The following is a 26,145-nucleotide window of genomic DNA, read 5'->3' as shown; positions in this document are numbered from 1 at the left end:
CTGCATAAAGTGTACAAAACAGTGCAGACATTACAATAAATAATAAACAGGACAATAGGGCAGGAAGGTGTCAGTCCAGGTTCTGGGTATTGAGAAGTCTGATAGTTTGGGGGAAGAAACTGTTACATAGTCTGGTCGTGAGAGCCCGAATGCTTCAGAACCTTTTCCCAGGTAGCAGGAGGGAGAAGAGTTTGTATGAGGGGTGCGTGGGGTCCTTCATAATGCTGTTTGCTTTGCGGATGCATTAGGGTTAGGGTGGATGTGTGAGCTGGGAAATGGAGGCAGTGGGCAGGAGAAACACTACATGGAGGAGGAAGGATATGTGAATACAAGAGTCCTGATGAAGGGCCTCGGTCTGAAACATTGACTGTTTACCCTTTTCCATAGATGCTGCCTGACCTGCTGAGTTCCTCTAGCATTGTGTGTGTTGCACATGGAGGAGGAGAAGGCACTTGGAATCTTTGGTAAACAGAAAGAGAAGATGCTTGGGCAGAACAACTTGCAGCGTCACATATTTGTTTCTACTTTGTTCTTGGCTTCCTCACAAGTATGTGCTTGAATCAGGCTCCAAACTCAGTCTGCTTATTACAAATTTCCCAGCTCACTTAATATGCAAGTGAATGCTTTCTGATTGGAAAGGATTGAAACTGAAGAGAAACCTGAGTTGGTAACAAGCTATTTTAAAAAAATTATTTAGAAATACAGCGCAGACAAGCCATCCCAGCCCAATGAACTGTGTGGCCCAGTGTCCCACTGATTCTAACCCTAGCATAATCATGGGACTATTTACATCGACCAATTAGCCTACTAACCAGTACATCTTTGGAATGTGGGAGGAAACCAGAGTTTCTGGAGAAACCCACATGGACATGGGAAGGAACATACAAACTTGCTTACAGAGGATGTTGGAATTAAACTTTGAACTCCAACACCCCGAGCTGTAATACTGTTGCACTAACTGCTACATTACCATGGCTAGTTATTTGAACTGAAAAGAATCAGGAAGTCATTGCTGACCAAAAGGAATAACGATCCGAAAAATGCTTTGCACAATCTCAGAATACAAAGGCCAAATGTTAATTCTAGACAAGGTTATGGCAACTCCTTTGATGCATCTTTGGAAACAGCTCTATTTCCATCTTTAATATCTCTATGTTTCCCTTTCAGGGTTCTTTTGAAGACCCTGACCTGAAGTTACACATTGACTATGGTTCTTTGTGGGAATGGGACCCGCTCTTGGGGTTCCACAATCGGCCGTTGTTATTTGGCACACCAAAGGCTTGGCCTAAGACTTTGGCTTGGATTCAAAAGCCTGGGATCTTGGGGCTCTGGAGATGGGTGGATCAAGGGTTGGTGTTGTGACAGGAGACCCGTGTGTCGTTGGGGGAGTCGGAATGTCTGCTGTGTGCCTGGGGACCTCAGGCACAGAGCTCGAATAAAAACTACTTAACGGACTTTTAACATCATAAACCAGTGAGTTGTTTGTTATGTCTCTCTTGCTCACTGGAAAATGGAGTCACAGGGTTCTGGTGACATCATTGTTGAGAATGGCAGCTTAAGTCACAAGGTCCTCCGGAAAAACGCGTATTAAGCCCCATTATCCCATCAAATATAATACTTTTTGAAAAATATTTGAACTGAAAAGAGGGGCAAGAATGGGGAGAAGAAATGGAAATAAAAAAAGCAACACTGCGGAGCCTGCGTCCGAGAGGAGTGCAGCGAGTGACTCTCCGACTTGACCGCGTGCGACCAAGGTGGCTGTTGGGCCTCGTTCAGGCGAAGTGGTGAATATCTTTGAAATCCTGATAGAAATAATGGAGGTCCAGAAAGATATAATGCAGCAGCTCAGTGATATTAAGGCAGAGCTCGCCAGTGTTAATCAAAAAATAGCGGTGGCAGAGACTCGAATTGAGAAGGTGGAAGATTGCGTTCAAAACGTGGAACGGATACTGAGCAAGACAATAAAAATAATACATCACCAAGAAGGTAAACTGCTTGACCTGGAGGGAAGATCACAGCGGAAAAATATCAGAATCTACAACGTTCCAAAAGGAGCGGAGGGCTCGTCTATGACGGAGTTTGTCGAAAAGTTACTGTGGGACGTGCTGGATCTTCCCTCGACTATGGAGCTGGAAGTCGAGAGAGAGCCCACCGCGCATTCGTCCGAAACCTACCCAGGATAGAAAGCCACGCTCAATAATAATTAAATTCCTGCGGTACAGCACCAAGGCGCAGATTCTACAAAGGGCCTGGGATAAGAAGAGAGCGTTTTACGATGATAAATTAATACATTTCGACCAAGATTACACCCCCACCCACGGTCCTGCAGAAACACAAAGAATTACTCTGAAGTAAAGCGAGTACTAAAAGAAAATAAGATTAGATTTCAAACTCCCTACCCTGCTAAACTTCGAGTGTTTTATGACAACGGGATGTGGTTGTACCAGATGGTGGAAGAGGCGACTACAGACATGAAGGCCAGAGGGTTGCCCGTTAGCGTCACCAAAATGAGGGAAAGCCTGACTGTGGAATTATCCCGCTCTGCTTGGGAAATAGTGCAAGAATCAAGAAGGCAGGAGACAGGAGGAGGCCAAGAGAAATATATCAGGAAGAGACCGGGAGTTTCCCAAAGATAGTCCTCACCCCCTTCGGAAGAGCCATAAGGTTTGGCTAACTTTAAAAATGTTGAGAAGCTAAACGGAAGCAAAAGTACATGGTGATATACCTATCTCGAGAAATACTTATTATAATGTGGATTTTATATTACTTAGTTGTTATTCTTTATTCTCTCACTTACTCCTTTTTCCCCACCAAAATGAGAATATATATATGTGTATGTAATGTGTGTGTGTGTATGTATGTATGTGTATATATAGGAGTACACAGGGAAATCTTTTCTGTGCAATGGATTTGTTCACTGACTTTTATGAATTCTGCAATGGGGGCCCTCAACTCACAAGTAGGAGGGGTTATCTCCCACAGCTAGACATTTCCTCTAGCTCAACGCAGGGTCATCTACCAGAGACCTCAGCCTTGGAATCACACGTTCGTTGCCATTTTTGTTGTTATTTGCGTTTCTTGGTTCTTATTTGTTCAGGGAGTAGATTGATTAAGTTTTATTCTAATTTCAATGGTACATTGACAGATAAATACAGATGGCTAAGGACAAGGTAAAGTTCATTTCTTTTAATGTCAATGGGCTATTAAATCCAATCAAACGTAAGAGAATTTTATCCAATTTGGAACAATTTGATTCATACTGGGAAAAATGGTTTAACTACATAATGCCTCATAGGCCTGACTTTATTCTCACAAATCAATGAATCTGTTGTAAAAAAAAGATTACTCCCTACTTGTACATAGTTCTTTCCTTTTGCTTGTTTTTTCTTTCCACTCTTTTCTATAAGTGTGTACCTCAGATAAATACTTTGTGGAGATTTGTGATATATATGATTATATGATATGTATGTACAATGTCTGAAATACATCTTATGGAAATGTTTGTTTGATGATGAACTTCAATAAAAAAATAAATTACAAAAAAAAAGGAAAATGGAGTCACCTCTTTCTCCCTTATGAGGGAGGGAGAGAGCCTGCAGCATGTTGAATTACCAAGTGAACAATGTAGTCTTTGGGGGTAACTGCAGGTCTGTGTCTTTGCTATTGCCTTGCTCATGCTTGAGTGCTGGTTGTGGGTGTTTTTTTTTTGCTGGTGGGGGGAGGGGGGATTGTTGCTTGCTGCTGCTTAAGCGTGGGAGGGAGGGGAGCTGGGGGGGGGGGACTTTGGGCTTGTAGCATTTATCTGTCGTTCGCTCTTGGGGCACTCCTCTGTTTCCATGCATGGTTGTGAAGAAAAAGGATTTCAGGATGTATATTGTATACATTTCTCTGACATTAAATTGTATCTTTGAACCTTTGAGAAAATTGCTGAGGGTTGTTGGTTTGGAAACCTGAATGCAAAAGTATTTGAATCTATATTTCATACCTATTTATTGATTTTATTACAACAGAGATTGAGGGAAGTCCTGATAAAAGTTTCTAAAATTATGAGAGACATGGTTATGAGCAGGTAGCTGGCACAGGGTTGAAATATCTAATACAAGAGGGTGTGCATTTAAGGTTGGAGGGGTGAGTTTAAAGGAAGTGTATGGGACAAGGTTTTTTTTTTACAGGGGGTGTTGCCAGGGTGTTCCCGAAGATTGGTGCATCCTCATCACCACACGTTTTGCGTCCTCAGCAGACTTGGAGATGCTGCATATGAATTCACACTTGATATAGATGGTGAGTAGCTGAAGTTATCCTACTAGTCACCACTCACCAACCTGAGGAAGATCTATTTCTTCCAACTCTGATTTCTATCTGTTACACAGCTGCCAACCCTTGCAAGTATTTTATCCCAATTGTGCTAACCTTGTTCAGCACCTCCTATGTGGAATTTGATCAACAGCCTCTGAAAATTCAAACAGACCACATCCACTGGTTCCTTTCCAACTAAAGATTGGATATATCCTCAAAAAATTCCAATAGATCACTCAAACATTGATTCATATAGATTCTGCTCAATATTCTATTTTCTAAGGGTTTTGATGTCATAGATCCCAAAAATCAATATCAACGTTGTCATTCCTATTTCAATGTTAGTGACAGTCTGAAATTGATTTTTGGTTTCTACTGATCTTCTGTCTAAGAGCACAGCACTGTACAGGTTCTTCAGCCCACAATGTTATGCTGACCTTTTCAACTACTCCAAGATCAATCTACCCCTTCCCCGGCACATAGCCCTCCATTTTCCTGTCATCCATGTGCCTATCTGAGAGCCTCTTAAACGTCCCCAGTGCCTCTGCTTCCACCACCACCCCTGGCAGCATGTTCCCTGCACCCATCACTCTCTGTGTAAAAAACATTTACCCTACACTCCAATCACTTTAAAACAATGCCCTTTTGTATTAGCCATTTCTGCCCTGGATGTCCACTCTATTTATGCCTCTTACCATCTTGTACATCTTTCATCGGCTGAGAACTAAAGTTAACCGGGTCGATTCCCTCTGGTTCTGGAGAACTTTAACTGACATATGCCATCAGCTCTTTTGGAAACAAAGACAACACCTGGGGATTTTGAAATACCGCCTGATGTCTTTTTTCTCTTTATATGAAAAAGCTGACAGAAATTAGCAGTGTTTCTTTAAAAATATTTGTCTCCATGCTTGCTTAACGACAAACACAGCATATACAATCAGCAGCTACTTTGTTAGGTACATCTGTATACTTACTTGTTAATGCAAATATCTAATGAGCCAATCATGTGGCAGCAACTCAATTCATAAAAGCGTGCAGACATGGTCATGAGGTTCCATTGTTGTTCAGAATAAAATTTGGAATGGGGAAGAAATGTGATCTAAGTGACTTTGACTGTAGAATAATTGCTGGTGCCAGTAGGGGTAGTTTGAGTATCTCAGAAACTGATGAAATCCTGGGATTTTCATGCACAACAGTCTTTGGAGTTTACAGAGGATGGTGCAAAAAACTAAAAAAAAAATCCATTGAGCTGCAGTTCTGTGGGTGAAAACACCTTGTTAATGAGAGAGGTCAGAGAATGGCCAGACTGGTTCAAGCTGACAGGAGAGTTGTGGGAATAACAGAGACATGGCTTCAAGCGGACAGGGCCTGGGAAATGAATATTCAAGGATATAATCTTATCGAAAGGACAGACTGCCTGGCAGAGGGAGTGGGGTGGCTCTGTTGGTGAGGAATGATATTCAGTCTCTTGCGAGGGGGGACACAGAATCAGGGGATGTAGAGTCAGTATGGATAGAACTGAGAAATTCTAAGGGTAGAAAGACCCTAATGGGAGTTATCTACAGGCCCCCAAACAGCAGTCTGGATGTAGGGTGTAAGTTGAATGAAGAGTTAAAATTGGCATGTCGCAAAGGTAATGATACAGTTGTCATGGGGGATTTCAACATGCAGGTAGACTGGGAGAATCAGAATGGTACTGGACCCCAAGAAAGGGAGTTTGTGGAGTGCCTCCGAGATGGATTCTTAGAACAGCTTGTTCTGGAGCCTACCAGGGAGAAGGCAATTCTAGATTTAGTGTTGTGCAATGAACCGGATTTGATCAGGGACCTTGAGGTAAAGGAACCATTAGGAGGTAGTGACTATAATGTGATATGTTTTAACCTACAATTTGAGAAGGAGAAGGGAAAATCAGATGCGTCAGTATTACAGTTGAACAAAGGGAACTATGGAGTTATGAGGGAGGAGCTGGCCAAAGTTCAATGGAACAATACCCTAGCAGGGAAGGCAGTGGAATAACAATGGCAGGTATTTCTAGGAATAATGCAGAAGGTGCAGGATCGGTTCATTCCAAAGAGGAGGAAAGATCCTAAGGGGAGTAAGGGGCGGTCGTGGCTGACGAGGGAAGTAAAGGGAAGTATAAAAATAAAAGAGAAGAAGTATAACATAGCAAAGATGAGCGGGAAACCGTTGGACTGGGAAGCTTTTAAAGAACAACAGAAGATAACAAAAAAGGCAATATGCCAAGAAAAAATGAGGTATGAAGGTAAACTAGCCAAGAATATAAAGGAGGATAGTAAAAGCTTCTTTAGGTATGTGAATAGCAAAAAAATAGTTAAGACCAAAATTGGCCCATTGAAGACAGAAACGGGTGAATTTATTATGGGGAACAAGGAAATGGCAGACGAGTTGAACAGGTACTTTGGATCTGTCTTCACTAGGGAAGACACAAACAATCTCCCAAGATGTAATAGTGGCCAAAGGAACTAGGGTAAAGGATGAACTGAAGGAAATTTATATTAGGCAAGAAATGGTGTTGGATAGACTGTTGAGTCTGAAGGCTGATAAGTCCCCAGGACCTGATGGTCTGCATCCCAGGGTACTTAAAGAGGTGGCTCTAGAAATCGTGGACACATTGGTAATCATTTTCCAATGTTCTATAGATTCAGGAACAGTTCCTGCTGATTGGAGGGTGGCTAATGTTGTCCCACTTTTCAAGAAAGGAGGGAGAGAGAAAACAGGGAATTATAGACTGGTTAGCCTGACATCAGTGGTGGGAAAGATGCTGGAGTCAATTATAAAAGAGGAAATTACAACACATTTGGATAGCAGTAGAAGGATCAGTCTGAGTCAGCATGGATTTATGAAGGGAAAATCATGCTTGACTAATCTTCTGGAGTTTTTTGAGGATGTAACTATGAAAATGGACAAGGGAGAGCCAGTGGATGTAATGTACCTGGACTTCCAGAAAGCTTTTGATAAAGTCCCACATAGGAGATTAGTGGGTAAAATTAGGGCACATGGTATTGGGGGCAGAGTACTGACACGGATTGAAAATTGGCTGGCTGACAGGAAACAAAGAGTAGCGATTAACAGGTCCCTTTTGGAATGGCAGGCTGTGACCAGTGGGGTACCGCAAGGTTCGATGCTGGGACCGCAGCTGTTTACAATATACATTAATGATTTAGATGAAGGGATTAAAAGTAACATTAGTAAATTTGCTGATAACACAAAGCTGGGTGGCATTGTGAAATGTCAGGAGGATGTTATGAGAATGCAGGGTGACTTGGACAGGTTGGGTGAGTGGGCAAATGTACGGCAGATGCAGTTTAATGTGGATAAATGTGAGGTTATCCACTTTGGTGGCAAGAACAGGAAGGCAGATTACTATCTAAATGGAGTCAAGTTAGGAAAAGGGGAAGTACAACGAGATCTAGGTGTTCTTGTACATCAGTCAATGAAAGCAAGCATTCAGGTACAGCAGGCAGTGAAGAAAGCTAATGGCATGCTGGCCTTTATAACAACAGGAATTGAGCATAGGAGTAAAGAGGTCCTTCTGCAGCTGTACAGGGCCCTGGTGAGACCCCACCTGGAGTGTTGTGTGCAGTTTTGGTCTCCAAATTTGAGGGAGGACATTCTTGCTATTGAGTGAGTGCAGTGTAGGTTCACAAGGTTAATTCCCGGAATGGCGGGACTGTCATATGTTGAAAGATTGGGCTTGTATACACTGGAATTTAGAAGGATGAGAGGGGATCTGATTGAAACGTATATTAAGGGATTGGACACATTGGAGGCAGGAAGCATGTTCCCGCTGATGGGTGAGTCCAGAACTAGAGGCCACAGTTTAAGAATAAGGGGTATGCCATTTAGAACAGAGATGCGGAAAAACTTTTTCACCCAGAGAGTGGTGAATACGTGGAATGCTGTGCCCCAGAAGACAGTGGAGGCCAAGTCTCTGGATGCATTCAAGAGAGAGTTAGATAGAGCTCTTATAGATAGTGGGGTCAAGGGATATGGGGAGAGGACAGGAACAGGGTACTGATTGTGTATGATCAGCCATGATCACAGTGAATGGTGGTGCTGGCTAGAAGAGCCAAATGGCCTACTCCTGCACCTACTGTCTATTGTCTATTGAGAGTGACAGTAACTCAAATAAACATGTATTATAACAGTGATGTGCAGAAGAGCTTCTCTGAACACACAACACATTGAACTTTGAAGTGGATGGGCTACAGCAACAGAAGACTACGAACGTACACTCAGTGGCCACTGAGAATATAACTGGTGGTCACTCCTGAGTGCCTTAAAATAAAACACAGATAAATCAGATAGAGGCAAGAAACAGACACTTCAGAAGAGAAAGGAACGTTCTTGCACTGGAAGAACAGCTTCCCTGTACATGAACTTCCCACCGTTTTCCCATTACAGTCTATCAATAACACTCATGCTACTGGGAATCAGAGCTGCTCGCCATCCCTTTGGAAATTGTTATGCAAGATTTGTTAATCCAATGAAAAGGAGGCATCAGGAATAATTGTAAACTATTAATGAAAAGGTTCATTTATAAAGTGGCTGTGATTACTCTGTAGTTACTTGGTGAATAATTACATAACACCAAACCAATAATACACATTAGAAATCCAAGCAACACACGCAAAATGCTGGAGGAACTCAGCAGGTCAGGCAGCATCTATGGAAAAGAGTACAGTCGACGTTTTGGGTTGAGACCCTTCATCAGGACTACTTAAGAAACCCACTTGGTTTCCCATCTCTGCTATAGTGTGATGGGAAAGAAGTGATTGTTTGCACTTTGCTGAATTTCCCTCCAGATTAAAGTCCATGTATGGTAAAGAAAGAGTATAAAACTCCCAACCAATGCTGTCAGGTCTGTACTAGCCAAGTTCAGTTGAATTACTCATCAGATGTAATAATTTAAAACCTTTTCCAAAAGGTCACTCTTAACCGGGAGTTTGGAAGGCTCAAGGCTCTCTCTTTTCCACAAACCTCCTCAAGAACTCATCTTTGGAGAAGTCTCAGAAACATCTTGGAAATTACAGGGAAAACTAGGAACCAGAGGTCATGCTGATGAAGCATTAACCAAACACTTACTTGCTGAATCGTTGCTGCTGTCTGTGGTCATGAGGTTGGCGTCCACGTCTCCAGGCTGTACCGAGGTTACACAAGCAGGGTTAAAGGTCCATGTTTGGCCTCCAACACCCACACGCAGATCTCCATCAGCATAAACTTTTAGCACCTTCCCAATCTGCCCCAGCGCCTGTAGGATGTATGACATAAAGATAATTTAGACAACATAATCCACTATAAAAATTCACCATCTGGTTAATCATAGCAAGAGAGCAGCACATCTAAAATAGCTCTCCAAGCAGTGTGACAGCGGCCAAGCTGCCTTGAAAGCACCAATGCGCAATAGAGAGGCCCAGGTGTGAGACTCATTGCTCAGTACAACTGGGTCTGCCCAGGACATAGACAAGGCAGTGAACTGTCACAGACAACAGGAACACACTGCAGTGACAGATGTCAGAGCCACTATCTTGCCTGATCAATGCTCAGAGTTCCTCCTCTGGAACCCAGTCTCACCAACTGCAGCTGCTATGGCACATGCCTGAGGGGGAAACGGAGGAACTTCTACCGTACGTTTTCAGGTTTGGAAAGGTGAAGGTGTGGGGGTTAGGTAAGTAGATCATCAGCAATAAGACCCACATTGACGGCCAAGAGGATGACCAGCAAACATCAGGCTTCTAACAAATTGCCTCAGATGTCTGTATCATGTGAAACACTGATCGAGTGTTATGGATTATTCTGTGATCAATGAATTTCCAACAGGCAGTATTCCCGGTGATCAGATTTTACAGAGGAACGAGAAGATACCTACTGGAGTCATGCTATCTGTCCACTCTCCGTGGCCTGTCTGAAGTCTTTTCACTGCTTCCATTTCATCCATCACCCGAACAATATCACCGACCGAGAATGTGTCCACCTACAAAAGTACAGCTGAGTTAGAAATGGTGACAATCTGAGGAGTTTTTATATTCGGAGGTTTTGTACAGACAGAATATATGTGTATGGGTCAGCATAGACTCGTTGGATTAAAAGGCCTGGTCCCTGCTTTATTGCTCTGTGATTCTGTCCCCTAGTCTTAGACACCTTTGCTGTGGGAGATGTTTGCTACTATTTATTCTCTCTATGCCCCTTCCTAATTGTGTACCTCTCTCTCCACTCCACAGAAAATAGCCCAACCTATCCAGTCTCTCGTCAGCTGAAACGTTCAATTCCAGGCAACATCCTGGTGAACTCAACACTCCCTCCACAACAGCCTCATCTTGCCTCCTGCACCTCTTTCTTCTACCTGGCAGTTCCTATAAGGCCATAAGACTATAAGACGAAGGAGCAGAAGTAGGCCATTTGGCCCATCGAGTCTGCTCCGCATTCAATCATGGGCTAATCCAATTCTTCCAGTCATCCCCACTCTTCTGCTTTCACCCCATACCCTTTGATGCCCTGGCTATCTATCTCTGCCTTAAATACACCCAATGACTTGGCCTCCACAGTCACTCGTGGCAACATATACCACCCTCTGACTAAAGTAATTTCTCCACATCTCAGTTCTAAAAGGACATCCTTCAATCCTGAAGTCATGCCCTCTTGTCCTAAAATCCCCTACATTGGGAAATAACTATGCCATATCTAATCTGTTCAGGGTGCAGAGAAGATTTACAAGTAAGTTGCCTGGATTGGGAAGTATGCCTTATGAGAATAGATTGAGTGAATTCGGCCTTTTCTCCTTGGAGCAATGGAGGATGATAGAGGTGTATAAGATGATGAGAGGCATTGGTCATGTGGATAGTCAGAGGCTTTATCCCAGGGCTGAAATGGTTGCCATAAGAGGACACAGGTTTAAGGTGCCGGGGAGTAGGTACAGAGGAGATGTCAGGGTTAAGTTTTTACTCAGAGAGTGGCAGGTGCGTGGAATGGGTTGCCGGCAATGGTGGTGGAGGCAGATATGATAGGGTCTTTTAACAGACTTTTGGATAGGTACATGGAGCTTAGAAAATTAGAGAGCTATAGGTAAGCCTAGTAATTTCTGAGGTAGGGACATGTTTGGCACAACTTTGTGGGCCGAAGGGCCTGTACTGTGTTGTAGGTTTTCTATGTTTCTATTAATCCCCTATCATGGGAAACAACTTTGCCATATCTAATCTGTTCATGCCTTTTAAAATTCAGAATGTTTCTACGAGATCCCTCCTCATTCTCCTGAGCTCCAGAGAGTACAGCCTAAGAGCTGCCAGATGTTTCTCATATGATAACGCTTCCATTTCTCTTGTGAATCTTCTCTGAACCCTCTCCAATGTCAGTATATCCTTTCTAAAATAAAGAACCCAAAACTGCACACAATACTCCAAGTGTGGTCTCACGAGTGCCTTATAGAGCCTCAACATCACATCCCTGCTCTTATATTCTATACCTCCAGAAATGAACGCCAACATTGCATTCGCCTTCTTCATAACAGATTCAACCTGGAAGTTAACCTTTAGGGTATCTTGCACAAGGTCTCTCAAGTCTCTTTGCATCTCTGAATTTTGAATTTTATTTTTTCCCTCTCAAATTTCAATGTGAACTTGATCATATTGTGATCACTGTTCTCTAAGGGTCCTTTAACCTTAAGTTCTCTTATCACCTCCAGATCATTGCACAACACCCAATCCAGCACAGATGACTCCCTAGTGGGCTCAACCACAAGTTGTTCTAAAAAGCTATCCCTTAGACATTCTACAAATTCTCTCTCGAGTTCCAGTACTGACCTGGTTTTCCCAATTCACTTTCCTGTTAAAATCCCCAACAATTATCATGATATTGCCTTTCTGATATTCCTTTTCTATCTCCTGCTGTAATTTGTAATCCACATTTCAGATGCTGTTTGGAGGCCATTAGGGTCAACTACCATTAGGGTCCTTTTATGCTTGCCATTTCTTAACTCAACCCAAAGAGACTCTACACCTTCCAATCCTATGCCATCTCTTTCCAATGATATAATATTATTTCTTATACACAGAGCCACACCACCCCCTCTGCCTACTAACCTATCTTTCCGATATACCATATATCCTTGGACATTCAGCTCCCAATGGCAGCCATCCGTAGCCAAATTTCAGAGATGGCTACATCATATTTGTCAATCTGTAGCTGAATTTCCTCAATCTTCCTACCACAATGCTTTTTATAGGAAGTAAATTTATATGTATTTTGATATTAACTTTACTTTGAAAATGCTTCCTCTCACATTTCACATTAAACTTCATCTGCCAATTCCGATAAAGTCCTGAAACTGAAAAGTTGAATGTTTATTCTTCTCCATAGAGGCTGCCTGACCCACTGAGTTCCCCAGCATTTTGTGTGTTGTCCGCCCATTCCACTAGCCTGTTTTCAGTCAGTGTTGTACATATGAGATACAGAAGCTGGAAATTTATAGCTACACACATAAAATGATTCAGGGGCTCAGCAGGTCAGCTACCGTACATTGTGAAGAATAAATAACTGCTGTTTCAAGCCGAGACCTTTTATCAGGTCTGGAAAGAAAGGGAAAGAGGCCAGAGTTTTAATTTTGTAGTGTTTCTGTAAGAAGTCATCGAAGAGATGAATTTGAATTGAGCCATATCAATAAGGACTAGTCATTTTTAGTTTACTGAAAAGAAGACTAGTGTGGAAATTTGATCAATTTTGCATGGATAATGTGGTGCAATAATTTCAGAAATGGAGTTCAACATGTACATTAATTGTCACACAGAGCTACGGAGATGTTTCTGCCCCAACCCTGTTATAGGTTAATTCCTCTTCGAGTACTAACTTGATTACTCAAATAGTAGATTATGTTCCAGTTTTGTATTACATAACAGGATAATTTCAACATACCAAGTTTACTAGTATGATAAAGCATTGCACAATATTGCAGCAGTTACAGGTCATGATGTACCAAAACTCCCACTCAATATTCAGAAGAAAGAAAGCTAAGTCTAGACTGAATCAAGGTTATTTTTTTGGAATTAAGTTTAATTTGGCCTTGAAAACAAATTATTCTTTATCTCCAAAGTGTAGTTTTGACAGTTAAAATGTTTGATAGATTAATATTCATTTACTTAATTAATGATATTATTGAATACAGTTGGATAGCTCATGTCTAGATTCTTCTGAGCCTTTAAAAATATTGGTTAAGTCAGTGAGGAACAGCAAGAGCTGGCTGTTTATCACACTTATGGTGTGACTGTGAATGAGATAGGTCATGAGGCACAACATCAAACACTTTCCTAAAATCAATGTAGACAATAATGGCATGCATAGAGGCTGGCTTTGTCTGGAGGAATCGAGTGGGATAAAAGGGGCCTTTTCTGGTTGGCTACCAATGACTAGTGGTGTTCCTCAGGGGGCAATACTGGGACTGCTTTTTTCACATTGTTAATGATTTGGATAATGTGACAAAGTCTGCAGATGGTATCAAGACAGATGGAAGGTTAGGTAGTGCATTTTAAAGGAAAGATGACACAACCATGGCTAACAAGGGAAGTCAAAGCCAACATAAAAGCCAAAGAGAGGACATATAATAGAGCAAAAATTAGTGGGAAGTTAGAAGATTGGGAAGCGTTTAAAAGCCAGCAGAAGAAAACAAAAGAAGTCATCAAGAAGGTAAAGATAGAATACAAAACTAAGCTAGCCAGTAATGTTAAAGAAGATACCAAAAGTTTCTTCAGATATATAAATTGTAAAAGAGAGGCGAGAGTGGACATTGGACTGACGGAAAATGATGCTGGGGAGGTAGTAATGGGGAGGGAGAAGGAAATGGTGGCCAAACTGAATAAGGATTTTGCATCAATCTTCACTTGGAAGGTACTAGCAGAATGCTGGAAGTTTCAGAGTGTCAGGAGTCAGAAGTTTTTTGAAGTTGCCACTATTCTGGAGAAGATTCTTGGGAAACTGAAACGTCTGAAGGCAGATAAGTCACCTGGACCAGATGGTGCATACCCCAGGGTTCTGAAGGAGGTGGCTGAAGAGATCATGGAGGCATTAGTAATGATCTTTCAAGAATCCCTAGATTCTGGAATGGTTCCGGAAGATTGTAAAATTGCAAATGTCAATCCAGACTTCAAGAAGGGAGGGGGCAGAAGAAAGGGAACTATAGGCCAGTTATTCTGATCTCAGTGGTTGGGAAGATGGAAGAGTTGATTGTCAGCATACTTCGAGGCACATGATGTAATAGGCCGATGTCAGCATGGTTTCCGAGGGAAAAGCTTGTTTGACAAATTTGTTGGAATTCTTTGAAGTAATAACAAGCAGGATAGACAAAGGAGAAACAGTTGATGTTGTGTAGTAGGATTTTCAGAAGGCCCTTGACAAAGTGTCATACATGAGGCTGCTTAACAAGCCAAGAGCCCATGGTATTACAGGAAAGATTCTAGCATGGATAAAGCATTGGCTGATTGTCAGCAGGCAAAGAATGCGAATAAAGGGAGTCTTTTCTATGTGACTGTGGGTGACTGTGTTGGGTCTGTGTTGGGACCAATTCTTTTTACGTTAAATGTCAATGATTTGGATGATGGAATTGATGACTTTGTTGCAGAGTTTGTAGATGATGTGAAGATAGAGGGATAGATAGTTTTGAGGAAGTAGAGAGGCTACAGAAGGACAGGAGAATAGGCAAAGAATACAGTGTAGGGAAATGTATAGTCATACACTTAAGTAGAAGAAATGAAAGAGTTGACTATTTTTTAATTGGAGAGAAAATACAAAAAACTGAGGCGCAAAGGGACTTGAGAGCCCTTGTGCAGGATTCCTAAGGAATAATTTGCAGATTGAGTTTGTGGTGAGGAAGGCAAATGTGATGTTAGCATTCATTTCAAGAGAACTAGAACTTCAAGACAAGGATGTAATGTTGAGACTTTATAAAGCATTAGTGAGGCCTCACTTGGAGTATTATGAGTAAGTAGTTTTGGGCCCATTATCATAGAAAGGATGTGCTGAAACTGGAGAGGGTTCACAGGAGGTTTATGAAATTGATTCCAGGATTGAATGGCTTTCCATACGCAGAATGTTTGATGGCTCTGACCCTGTATTCATTAGAATTCAGAAGAATGAGGAGTGATCTCATTGAAACCTATCCAATGGTGAAATGCCTTGATAGAGTGGATGTGGAGAGGATGTTTCCTCTGGTGGGAGAATCTTAAGATGAGAGGACACAGCCTCAGAATAAAGGGGCATTTTGTAGAACAGAGATGAGGAAGTATTTCTTTGGCCAGAGAGTAGTGAATCTGTAAAATTAATTGTCATAAGCAGCTATGGAGGACAAGCCTTTATGTGTATTTAAAGCAGAGGTTGATAAATTCTTTATTGGTCAGGGTATGAAGGGACACTGGGGGAAGGCTGGAGATTGGGGCTGAGAGGGTAAATAGATCAGCCGTAATGAAATGGCGGAGCAGACTCAATGGGTCAAATGGCCTAATTATGCTCCTATATCTTATGGTCTTATGGTTCAGAGCAGGGGTTCCCAACCTTTTTAATGCCATGGAACAATACCATTAAGTGAGATGTCCATGCGCCCCATGTTGGGAACCAAGATGTATTTTGAACTATTGTGTATATAAAGACTTCTTAATATACAAGCAGATGATTGATTGTTGAACTACAAAGAAAATAGCTATTAACATTAAACTGGTGGAAACAACAGGACTTTGTATCAGTATTTACCAAAGAGAAGCACGTGTAGGATAGTTCAGTCAATGTGGAATGTGTTATTTTCCTAGGGCATTTTGGGTTAAAGAACAAGGTATTGTTAGATCTCTCCAGAATACTAAGGTGGATAAGTCCCCTGAGCCTGATAGGGTATACCTCAGGTTATTGAGGGAGGCAAGGGAGCCTTGACCAGTATTTTCTTTTCCTCTCTAGCCACAGGCAAAGTCCTGGAGAACTAGCTAATATGATTCCATTATTCAAGTAATAGGAATAATCCTGAAAATTTTTGACCGGTGAATCTTACATCAGAAGTAGGGAGATTACTGGAGAAGATCATTAAGGATAGGAATTATCAGTATTTGGAAAACCATGGCTTAATTAGAGAGAACCAGCATGGCTTTGTGCGAGTTAAGTCAAATCTTCCTTATCCACGTACCTGCCCAAATGTTAAATGTTATTGGGATAGGGTTAGGGTTATGGCTAAATGTTACTGGCAATAGGGTTGGGGGCTATAGTTAAATGTTATTGGGTTAGGGTTGGGGATTATAGTTAAATGTTATTGGGTTAGGGTTAGGATTATGGTTAAATGCTATTGAGATAGGGTTGGGGTTATAGTCAAATGTTATTGGATTAGGATTGGGGTTATGGTTCAGCCACTGACTGTACCTTTGTAAGTGCTCCTGGATGAAAGGTCCAGCGAATATTATTGCTGTATTGTACTCTCACATCTCCTCGGTCGGTTATTCTATGCACGGTGCCCACTCGGCCAATGTACTGTCAAAAGCAAAGGAATTAGAATCAGAATCAGGTATAATGTTACTGCATACGTCACAAGAAACGTTGTCTTGCAGTAGCAGTACAGTGCAATACATTAAAAAATCTAAAATTTATAATAATATATACTTTGGATTCCGGTTAATTCGGCTAACAGTTTGTCAGGGAAGAGGCTTATTTGGGACAACAATGTGGAGAACCAACACAGAGGCTGTGTACAAGAAGGACCAGAGTTGCCTCTGCTTCCTGAAGAAACTGAGGTCCTTTGGAGTATGCAGACCTCTCCTTCACATGTTCTACCAGTCTGTTGTTGCCAATACAATCTTCTATGTGGTGGTATGCTGGGACAAAGGCATCAATATGGGTGATGCCAACAGACTCAATAAATTGATTAGAAAGTCAAATTGGACACATTGTAGGCTACGAAGGACCCTATGGAAAATCCTGGCAATTCTGGACAATGTTTCTCATCCTCTGCATGTCACCTTGGCTGAACAGAGCAGCACTTTTAGTAATAGACTAAGACAACTGCACTGCTCCAAAGAGGTCATTCTTATCCTTGAACATTAGGCTCTATAATGAGTCAACCTATAGCCAGGAAATGATGACCCTCTCCTGTTAGATTGTTATTAACCTCTGTTTAAACTCTGTTTACCACACCCTATTACCAGGGCACCTTTGACTTATAAATCTTCTACATCTTATTTTTAAGGTAACTTTTCAATAATTTTTTCTTACTTCTCTTCTAACATTTGTATATCTGTGCATTTGTAATGCTACTGTGACACTAATTTCCTTTGGGGTCAATAAAGTATCTATCTATCTCTAAAAGAACAAGAACTAAGAGAGAAAATAGCTGGGATTACTTTGACTTACTTGGAAACTATGCTGCTAATTGGGACAGGAGGCTGTTGCTGAACAGTTTCTAACTAGTGTCAGTGATGTGCACTTGTGTGGCCTTTAGACAATGCACCAAGCTTATAGCAAACAGTTTTTAAATAGAGCCAGTTAAGTATGCTAGTGTTCAGGAAGGTGATAGTTATCACTGATTATTGATAGTTGGTGAGAAATAAGCAGTAAGACAATTCAGAAAAGTTTTGCTCACTGTGGTTTCTACCGTTTATGCTCAAAGATGCCGGAAACAGCTGGGAGTGAAAATGAAATTTCACTACTTCAACAAGTTAGGAACTATGAAGAACTGGCGTAGGAAAACAGCATCCATCAGCAAAGATCCTCACCACCCAGGCTTTTCTCACTGCTGCCTTCAGGAAAGTGGTATAGACGTCTTAGACTCGCACCATCAGGTTCAGGAACAGTTACTACCCGTCAACCATCGGGCTCTCGAACAAAAGGGGATAACTACATTTAAGAACTCTTTTATCTTGTTATTTCATGCTCGTTATTTATTGCTATTTATTTATTATCTGCATTTGCACAGTTTGTTTACAGTTTACGAATCCTGTTTACAGTTACTCTTCTATAGATTTGCTAAGAATACCCACAGGAAAAAGAATCTCAGGGATGCATATGGTGACATTATAGACTTTGATAATAAATTTTACTTTGAACTAGAATTTGAAGGTATCTACAATCACCTTGAAAGTTACAATGAAAATGAATATTTAGAGGATGCAACTGTTGAAAGCATTGTACAAAGGCAATCTATTATCTGCACTAATTTTCATTTACAGTCAGTCAAAAGAACACACAGTATACACTGGATTAATTCCTTCATTGATAACTATTAGGAAATAATAGTTTCATAGTACTATAGTAGTATTGGCAGTATTCTGGCATCTCCAAGCCTGAATGCTTGAAACTATCGTGAGCAAAGCAGTTCTGAATTGTCTTACAGGTTATATCTCACCAACTATCAGTGAGAAAAGTCACTGGTTTGAACAGAAATACATGCGACTGTTGCTATTTACAAACTGCTCCAAGCACAGTGTAGTGTCTAATGGCCACACAATTGCACACCTGACGTTATTTAGAAACTGTTCAGCAACAGTCTCCTACTCCAATTAAGTGGCAGAGTGTTCCAAATAAATGAAGGCAATCGCAGTTATTTTCTCGTTAGTTTTTGTTCTTTAAGAGTTGTCCCGAATACGTGGCTGCCTTGATTAACCAATGGACCAATTAACCAGAATCCACTATTATATATGGAGTCATATAACACACTACAGCTCAAAAACAGGCACTTTGCCTCATCTGGTCTGTGACAAACACTTAATCTGTCTAGTCCCATCAACCTGTACCCAGAACATAGCTCTCGATACCCCTCCAAATGTACTTATCCAAATTTCTTTTAACTGTTGAAATTGAACCCCCATTCACCACTTCCACTGACAGCTCATTCCACACTTGCGCCACCCTCTGAAAGAAGAAATTCCCCTCATATTCCCCATAAACATTCCAGCTTTCACCCTGAACCCATGACATCTTGTTCTAGTCTCACCCAACCTCTGCAGAAAAAGCCTGCCTGCTTTAACCTATCTATGTCCCTGTATTTTGCACCTCTATCAAACCTCTCCTCTATCTTCTACTTTCTAGGGTATAAAGTCCTAACCTATTCAACCTTCCCCTATAACTCACCTCAAGTCCCAAGAATGACCTCATAAATTTTCTCTGCACTCTTTCAATCTTATTGATATCTTTCCTGTAGGTAGATCATCTCCTGACACTGGGTCACACCTAGACCAGGTGACCAGTAGCTAGCTTGGAAGAAGGGTTTAAAGGAAGAAGGAGATGGACATAAGGTCTGCAGGAGGTGCTGCCACAAGGAGGCAACATCTGTCGTGAAAGATGCCCACCATCCTGGCCATGCCATCTTCTCACAGCTCCCATTGGACAGGAGGTACCAAAGCCTGAAGTCCCACACCACCAGGTTCAGGGATAGCTACTTCCCTTCAACCAGCAGAACCCTAATCTCGACCTTAGCACAACAATAGTATGACTTATGTTCTCCACAATGGACTTGGCAATTTTTGTTCTATTGTGTAATGTTGTTTACTGTTCCTTTAATTCCAACTAAACTGGTGTTTGGGATTAAAAACATTCCTGTTTATGGTTACTGACCAGACATCAGTCTGTTCTATTTGTAGGACATATATTGGAATTTATTTCAGATGTAACAGTCCATGGACAGAAAAGCTTTTCTGCGTTGAGTATTACCTCAGCCATTTTAGGGTTCCATCCTCCATGACCCTCTTGCATCTGCCGCAGAATGTCCACCTCCAGAAGACATTTCACCCTGTCATTGTGCTGGAAGGCATGGCCACCCGCACTCTCTTGTCGAGGCAGTTCAACATGCTCACCTGAAAGAAGAACGAAAATGACAAATGATGCAGCTCAAGAGCCTCTGGAGATGTGTAACAACATTGATAAATAAAATAACGCACAATTTTACAAACACTCATCAACATCTCAACAAGTGGAGCTTTACTAACAAAGGGGGAGTGGACCAAGAATTGTGTATGCAGAAATAATTGATGGTGACTCAGTGACCCTTTATTAGGTACAGGAGTGGAACCCAGTGTGGTCTTCTGCTGCTGTAACCCATCCACTTCAAGGTTCGATATGTTGTGGATTCAGAGATGCTCTTCTGTACACCACTGTGGTTATTTGAGTTTCTGTCATCATCAGGTCACTCCCCTCTGACTTGTCTCATTATCAGGCATTTTTGCCCATAGAGCTGCCACTCACCGGATGTTTTTTTTGTTTCTCACACCATTCTCTGTGAGCTCCAGAGGTTGCTGTGTGTGAACATCCCAGGAGTTCAGCGGTTTCTTTGATACTCAAACCACCCCATCTGGCACCAACAATTATCCCATGGTTAAAGTTACTTTAGGTCACACTTCTTCCCCATTCTGATATTTTGTCTGAACAGCAACTGAAGCTCTTGACCATGTCCGCATGCTTTTATGCATTGAGTTGCTGCCACATGATTGGCTGATTAGATATCTGCATTAACCAGCATGTGTACAAATGTACCTAATAAAGTAGCCACTGAGTGTATTTCATGTTTCCTCAGTTACTTGACCTTTTCATCGAAGGTAAATTACTTTAAAAATCACTATTAACCAGGTAGAATTCAGTGAACTAGAGAAACTCAGACTAATGATGGGAAGATCTGGCAAGATGGCGGCGTGACTGGTTGCGGTGGCTTCTACGGTGTTAACAAAAAGTGCTACTGTTTTACCTAAATGTATGTCTAATGATCACAAGATCCTGCTGTACAAAGTACTGCAAGTCTACAGCATCAGTGAGTTGCTAGTTGGTGGTGATAATTAAGGATCTGCTCAACGTGCTACTGCCTGAATCGATGGAGGCTCACAGTCAAATAGTCAGTGGCTGTCTTGGTCGCTTTTCTTGTGATTGCAACACCCCTTTGGACATTGTTAATCCGGTATGCCACAAGTGCAATTCGCTGATCTACTGGATGTGAGCAGAGGCAGATAGAGGGTGCCGAGTCCTTGGTCGTAGCGAGGACTACGTCTGAAGCCACGGTGTCGCCTGTTTGCAGCCGCCCAGAGTGAGGGGATGAAGCCGTTGCTCTTCACCGGGGGCAGTGTGGCACAGTGTCCAGAACAGAGTCAAAACTACCCTCTCAGAGTTTTGCTCGGCAGAAGACAAGCTCTGTTGTGGCCAACTGCAGAGTTTTTAGTGGCCCTCAATGGACTCAAGCCTCAAACTTTTCAGCTGCCTGAGGACAGGTGCCCAAGCCATCACGTTTTACAGTGCAGTTGTGGCGAATGAAGATTTAAAATGGACTGAGGGCTCTGGATATAATCATACAGTGGCATGCAAAAGTGTGGGCACTCTGGTCAAAATTTCTGTTACTGTGAATAGTTAAGTGAGCAGAAGATGAACTGATCTCCAAAAGTCATAAAGTTAAAGATGAAACTTTTTTTTCAACATTTTAAGCAAGACTAGTGTATTATTTTTGTTTTGTATAATTTTAGAGTGAAAAAAAGGAAAGGAGCACCATGCAAAAGTTTGGGCACCCCAAGAGATTTGAGCTCTCAGATAACTTTTACCAAGGTCTCAGACCTTCATTAGCTTCTTAGGGCTATGGCTTGTCACAGTCATCATTAGGAAAGGTCAGGTGATGCAAATTTTAAAGCTTTATAAATACCCTGATTCCTCAAACCTTGCCCCAACAATCAGCAGCCATGGGCTCCTCTAAGCAGCTGCCTAGCACTCTGAAAATTAAAATAAATGATGCCCACAAAGCAGGAGAAGACTATAAGAAGATAGCAAAGCATTTTCAGGTAGCCGTTTCCTCAGTTTGTAATGTAATTAAGAAATGGCAGTTAGGAATGGTGGAAGTCAAGCTGAGGTCTGGAAGACCAAGAAAACTTTCCAAGAGAATTGCTCATAGGATTGCTAGAAAGGGAAATCAAAACTCCTGTTTGACTGCAAAAGACCTTCAGGAAGATTTAGCAGACTCTGGAGTGGTGCAGTGTTCTACTGTGCAGCGATACCTGCACAAATATGACCTTCATGGAAGAGTCATCAGAAGAAAACCTTTCCTGCATCCTCACCACAATATTCAGTGTCAGAAGTTTGCAAAGGAACATCTAAACAAGCCTGATGCATTTTGGAAACAAGTCCTGTGGACTGATTAAGTTAGAACTTTTTGGCAGTAATGAGCAAAGGACTGTTTGGAAAAAAGGGTGCAGAATTTCATGAAAAGAACACCTCTCCAACTGTTAAGCATGGGGGTGGATCGATCATGCTTTGGGCTTGTGTTGCAGCCAGTGGCACTGGGAACATTTCACTGGTAGAGGGAAGAATGAATTCAATTAATTATCAGCAAATTCTGGAAGCAAACGTCACATCATCTGTAAAAAGCTGAAGGTGAAAAGAGGATGGCTTCTACAACAGGATAATTATCTTAAACACACCTCAAAATGCACAATGGACTACCTCAATAGGCTGAATGACCCTCACAGTCCCCCAACTTAAACATCATCAAAAATCTGTGGATACACCTCAAAAGAGCAGTGCATGCAAGACGGCCCAAGAATCTCACAGAACTAAAAGCCTTTTGCAAGGAAGAATGGGCGAAAATTCCCCAAACAAGAATTGAAAGACTCTTAACTGGCTACGGAAAGTGCTTACAAGCTGTGATACTTGCCAAGGGGGTGTTACTAAGTACTGACCATGCAGGGTGCCTAAACTTTTGCTTTGGGCCCTTTTCCTTTTTTGTTATTTTGAAACTGTAAAAGATGGAAATAAAAAAAGTAATCTTGCTTAAAGTATTAAAGAAATGTGTCATCTTTAACTTTATGCATTTTGGAAATCATGTCATCTTTTACTCGCTTAGCTATTCACAGTAACAGAAATTTTGACCAGTGGTGCCAAAACTTTTGCATGTCACTGTGGATATTTGTCTGATTGAATTTTTACAAATCGAGATGAGCTTGTATATGTGAGGACTGGGCCTCAAAGCAACAGAGTTGCCTACTGGGAATCAGGGGCCAGTTAATGGATTATATTGGTGGGCTGGGGTGGGAGGAGGGGTCTGCGTTGTTGTATTTTTACTGATATTTTATATGGGTTTGTTGATTTGTGTGCATCAAGTTGTGGCATCGTGGGAGTGGGGAGGAGGTGGGGCTCAGGACTCATCACGTGATTGTGATCTTGTGTGTGCTTACTGTGTCTTTGCACCTTGACCCCGTAGGAACAATCACATTTGGCTCTATTCATCAGTATTCATGTATGGTTAATTGACAATTGAACTGAAGGTGTTACAGCATCTTGGGCTGAAGGAAAACAGTAGAATTTCTCCTGATTTGGTACATGTTTATAAGTGTCTGAGCTTCCTTATAATATAGAGAAATGGTTCCAATGAAAGGTGGTTCATCTAACCCTCTTGCACTCTACACAGATGCTGCCTGACTTGCTGAATATTTCAGGTAGTTAGTTGCTATTTCAGTTAGGGAGCTGGAATAGCCAATTAACACAGTCAAAAATCATGGATAGAGGCCCTCTGGCCAAACCAGTCTATGCCAACCACCCAGCTGGTCCAAATTTTCTGCACTTAGCCTATATCCCTCTACAACCTCTTCTCCACCCCCACCCACCCCGCATGTACCTATCTGAGTGCTTCTTAAAATGTACTACTGTACCTGTCTCTGGCAGATTGCGCCACATACTCACCACCCTGTGCATGAAAGGCTGCCCCTCAGGTCCTCTTTAAACCTTTCCCCTCACCCTAAACTTATGCACTTAGTTATGGACTCCCCTCCGCAGGCAATACTATTACCATCCACCCTCCCCTCCCCCGAGGATGTTCATTTCAAACATCTCTATACAAGGTTGCCCCTCATTTTCCTGCGTTCTAAGGAATAAGGACCCAACCTGGCCAACCTCTTCCTTTAGTCCTGGCAACTTTCTCATCAAACATTTCTGCATACTTTCCAGCTTAACCACATCTTCCTACAACAGGGTGACCAAATCTGTACACATTTCTCGAGAATGGCTTCACCAACAATACAAAGGAACATAAGGAATGATGAAGGCCAGCTTGCTGGACACCTTTTAAAACCACCCTCTGACCCTGCTTTTATTAATCTATGCACCTGGACTCTGAAGTCCCTCTATTACATTATCTAGTGCTCTATAATTCATAGTGTAACTTCTACATTGGTGTAACTTTCCAAAATGCATCAGTTCACACTTGTCTGTATTGAAATCCATTTGCCTTTCCTTGCTCAAGATCCCCCTGTAATCTATGATAACCTTCTTCACTCTCAACAACACTTGTTAATTTTGTGCCATCTGCTGACTTACTGATCAAGCCTTGTACATTCATATCTAAATAATTTATATAAATAATGAATAACAAGGATCTCAACACTGACCCTTGAGGCACACCACTCATCACCAGTCCCCATTTCAAGAAAAAACCTTCAAGCACCACCCTCTACTTCCTACCTCCGAGCCAATAGTAAGATTTGACCAAGTATAGTGAGGGGAACAGACAGATCTTTGGCTGTGTTGCTTTGGAGGTAAATATTGGATTAGACACTAGGATAAGTCCCCACATCTCTACAGAGTGTCATCAGAACCATAGGGTCTATAGTTCAGTCCCCTTTTCATGCACCAAAGAGCCAATTAAGATTTTGTGCTCCGCTCTCTGTTGTGGCCTTTTTTTGAACACCCTTCTGAGTCAGAAAGCTGTGACAGGTCTGTTCTTAGTCCAAAATGGTACTGAAAAGCAGGAATAGCTATAGGTCTAATTAACTCTCATTGCTATATTGCAAAGGATAAAAATCCTCAGCTATATTAAGAGGAATAGGTAGAGTGGACAGCCAGCGCCTTTTCCCCAGGGCACCACGGTTCAATACAAGAGGACATGGTTTTAAGGTAAGGGTTCGGAAGTTCAAGGGGGATATTAGAGGAAGGTTTTTTACTCAGACAGTGGTTGGTGCGTGGAATGCACTGCCTGAGTCTGTGGTGGAGGCAGATACACTAGTGAAATTTAAGAGACTACTAGACAGGTATATGGAGGAATTTAAGATGAGGGGAAATATGGAAGGCAGGGTTTAAGGGTCAGCACAACATTGTGGGCCGAAGGGCCTGTACTGTGCTGTACTATTTTATGTTCTATATAAATTTATTCCCATCCACATGGTGACCATGCTACGTTGGCTCCGGAATATTTGGCAATATGTGCGGGCTGCCTCCAGCACCTCTTTGGGCTGCATTGGTTGTCAATGCAAACAACGCATGTCACTGTATGTGTTGATGTACACATGATAACTAATTGAATCCACTTGGACTCTGAAATTGAACCCTGAATTCTAAATTCTGAATCTGAATCTGAGCCCTGTTGTCTGATGCTATTCTGCTTTGGGTACAAACTCATTGAAACTTTTCAGACTTTTTTAAAATGCCACGTGGATGGGAAAAGCCTCTTGTGAAATTTGTGAAGTGTTCCTTCCACTCATTTGGCCTAAGATGACTGCCATGTAGGAGATAAAGTTGTAAATGTTAACTCTGCAGTATAACCCTGTATATATTCTGTCAGTCCGCCTGTCCTCTCTGTGAAACACTACATACCCAACTATCTCCACAATAAATAGCATCAACTACATCTGATTCAGAATCTTACTCCAAAATCACGCTGACACGTGGCATTAAAAACAACCAAATACTTTCACAGCAATTTGGGTTTCATCTGCATAGTGAAGCACTGTGATCATTGTTGACTGAGGGCCAGTTTCACAAGTTGCCAACATTCAATCACACAAATCCAGGAACTGTAAACTGTTCACACCATCCACCAGACAAGAACCTTTGGGGCTGTTTTTTAATAAAAAATCTATACTAAAT

The 26,145-nt window shown here is 41.8% G+C and overlaps 1 protein-coding gene across 5 annotated transcripts in view; it reads right to left on the bottom strand.

Moving 5' to 3' along the window:
- The window catches only part of mib2 (MIB E3 ubiquitin protein ligase 2), a 249,551-nt gene that overhangs the window by 37,837 nt on the left and 185,569 nt on the right, over positions 1-26,145 (bottom strand). For all 5 annotated transcript variants that reach the window (XM_059952408.1, XM_059952405.1, XM_059952403.1 and 2 more), the window contains 4 exons: positions 19,975-20,117; positions 16,696-16,803; positions 10,187-10,291; positions 9,403-9,568 (listed from right to left, as the gene is read on the bottom strand). In XM_059952408.1, the coding sequence (XP_059808391.1) occupies positions 9,403-9,568; positions 10,187-10,291; positions 16,696-16,803; positions 19,975-20,117 (522 nt within the window). The remainder of the gene's footprint in view (positions 1-9,402; positions 9,569-10,186; positions 10,292-16,695; positions 16,804-19,974; positions 20,118-26,145) is intronic.

This window comes from Hypanus sabinus, chromosome 27 (assembly GCF_030144855.1).
Source record: "Hypanus sabinus isolate sHypSab1 chromosome 27, sHypSab1.hap1, whole genome shotgun sequence".
In the NCBI taxonomy this organism is placed as follows: Eukaryota; Metazoa; Chordata; class Chondrichthyes; order Myliobatiformes; family Dasyatidae; genus Hypanus; species Hypanus sabinus.
Note: the sequence above shows the minus strand (reverse complement) of the source record. Positions and strands in the feature narration are given on the sequence as shown.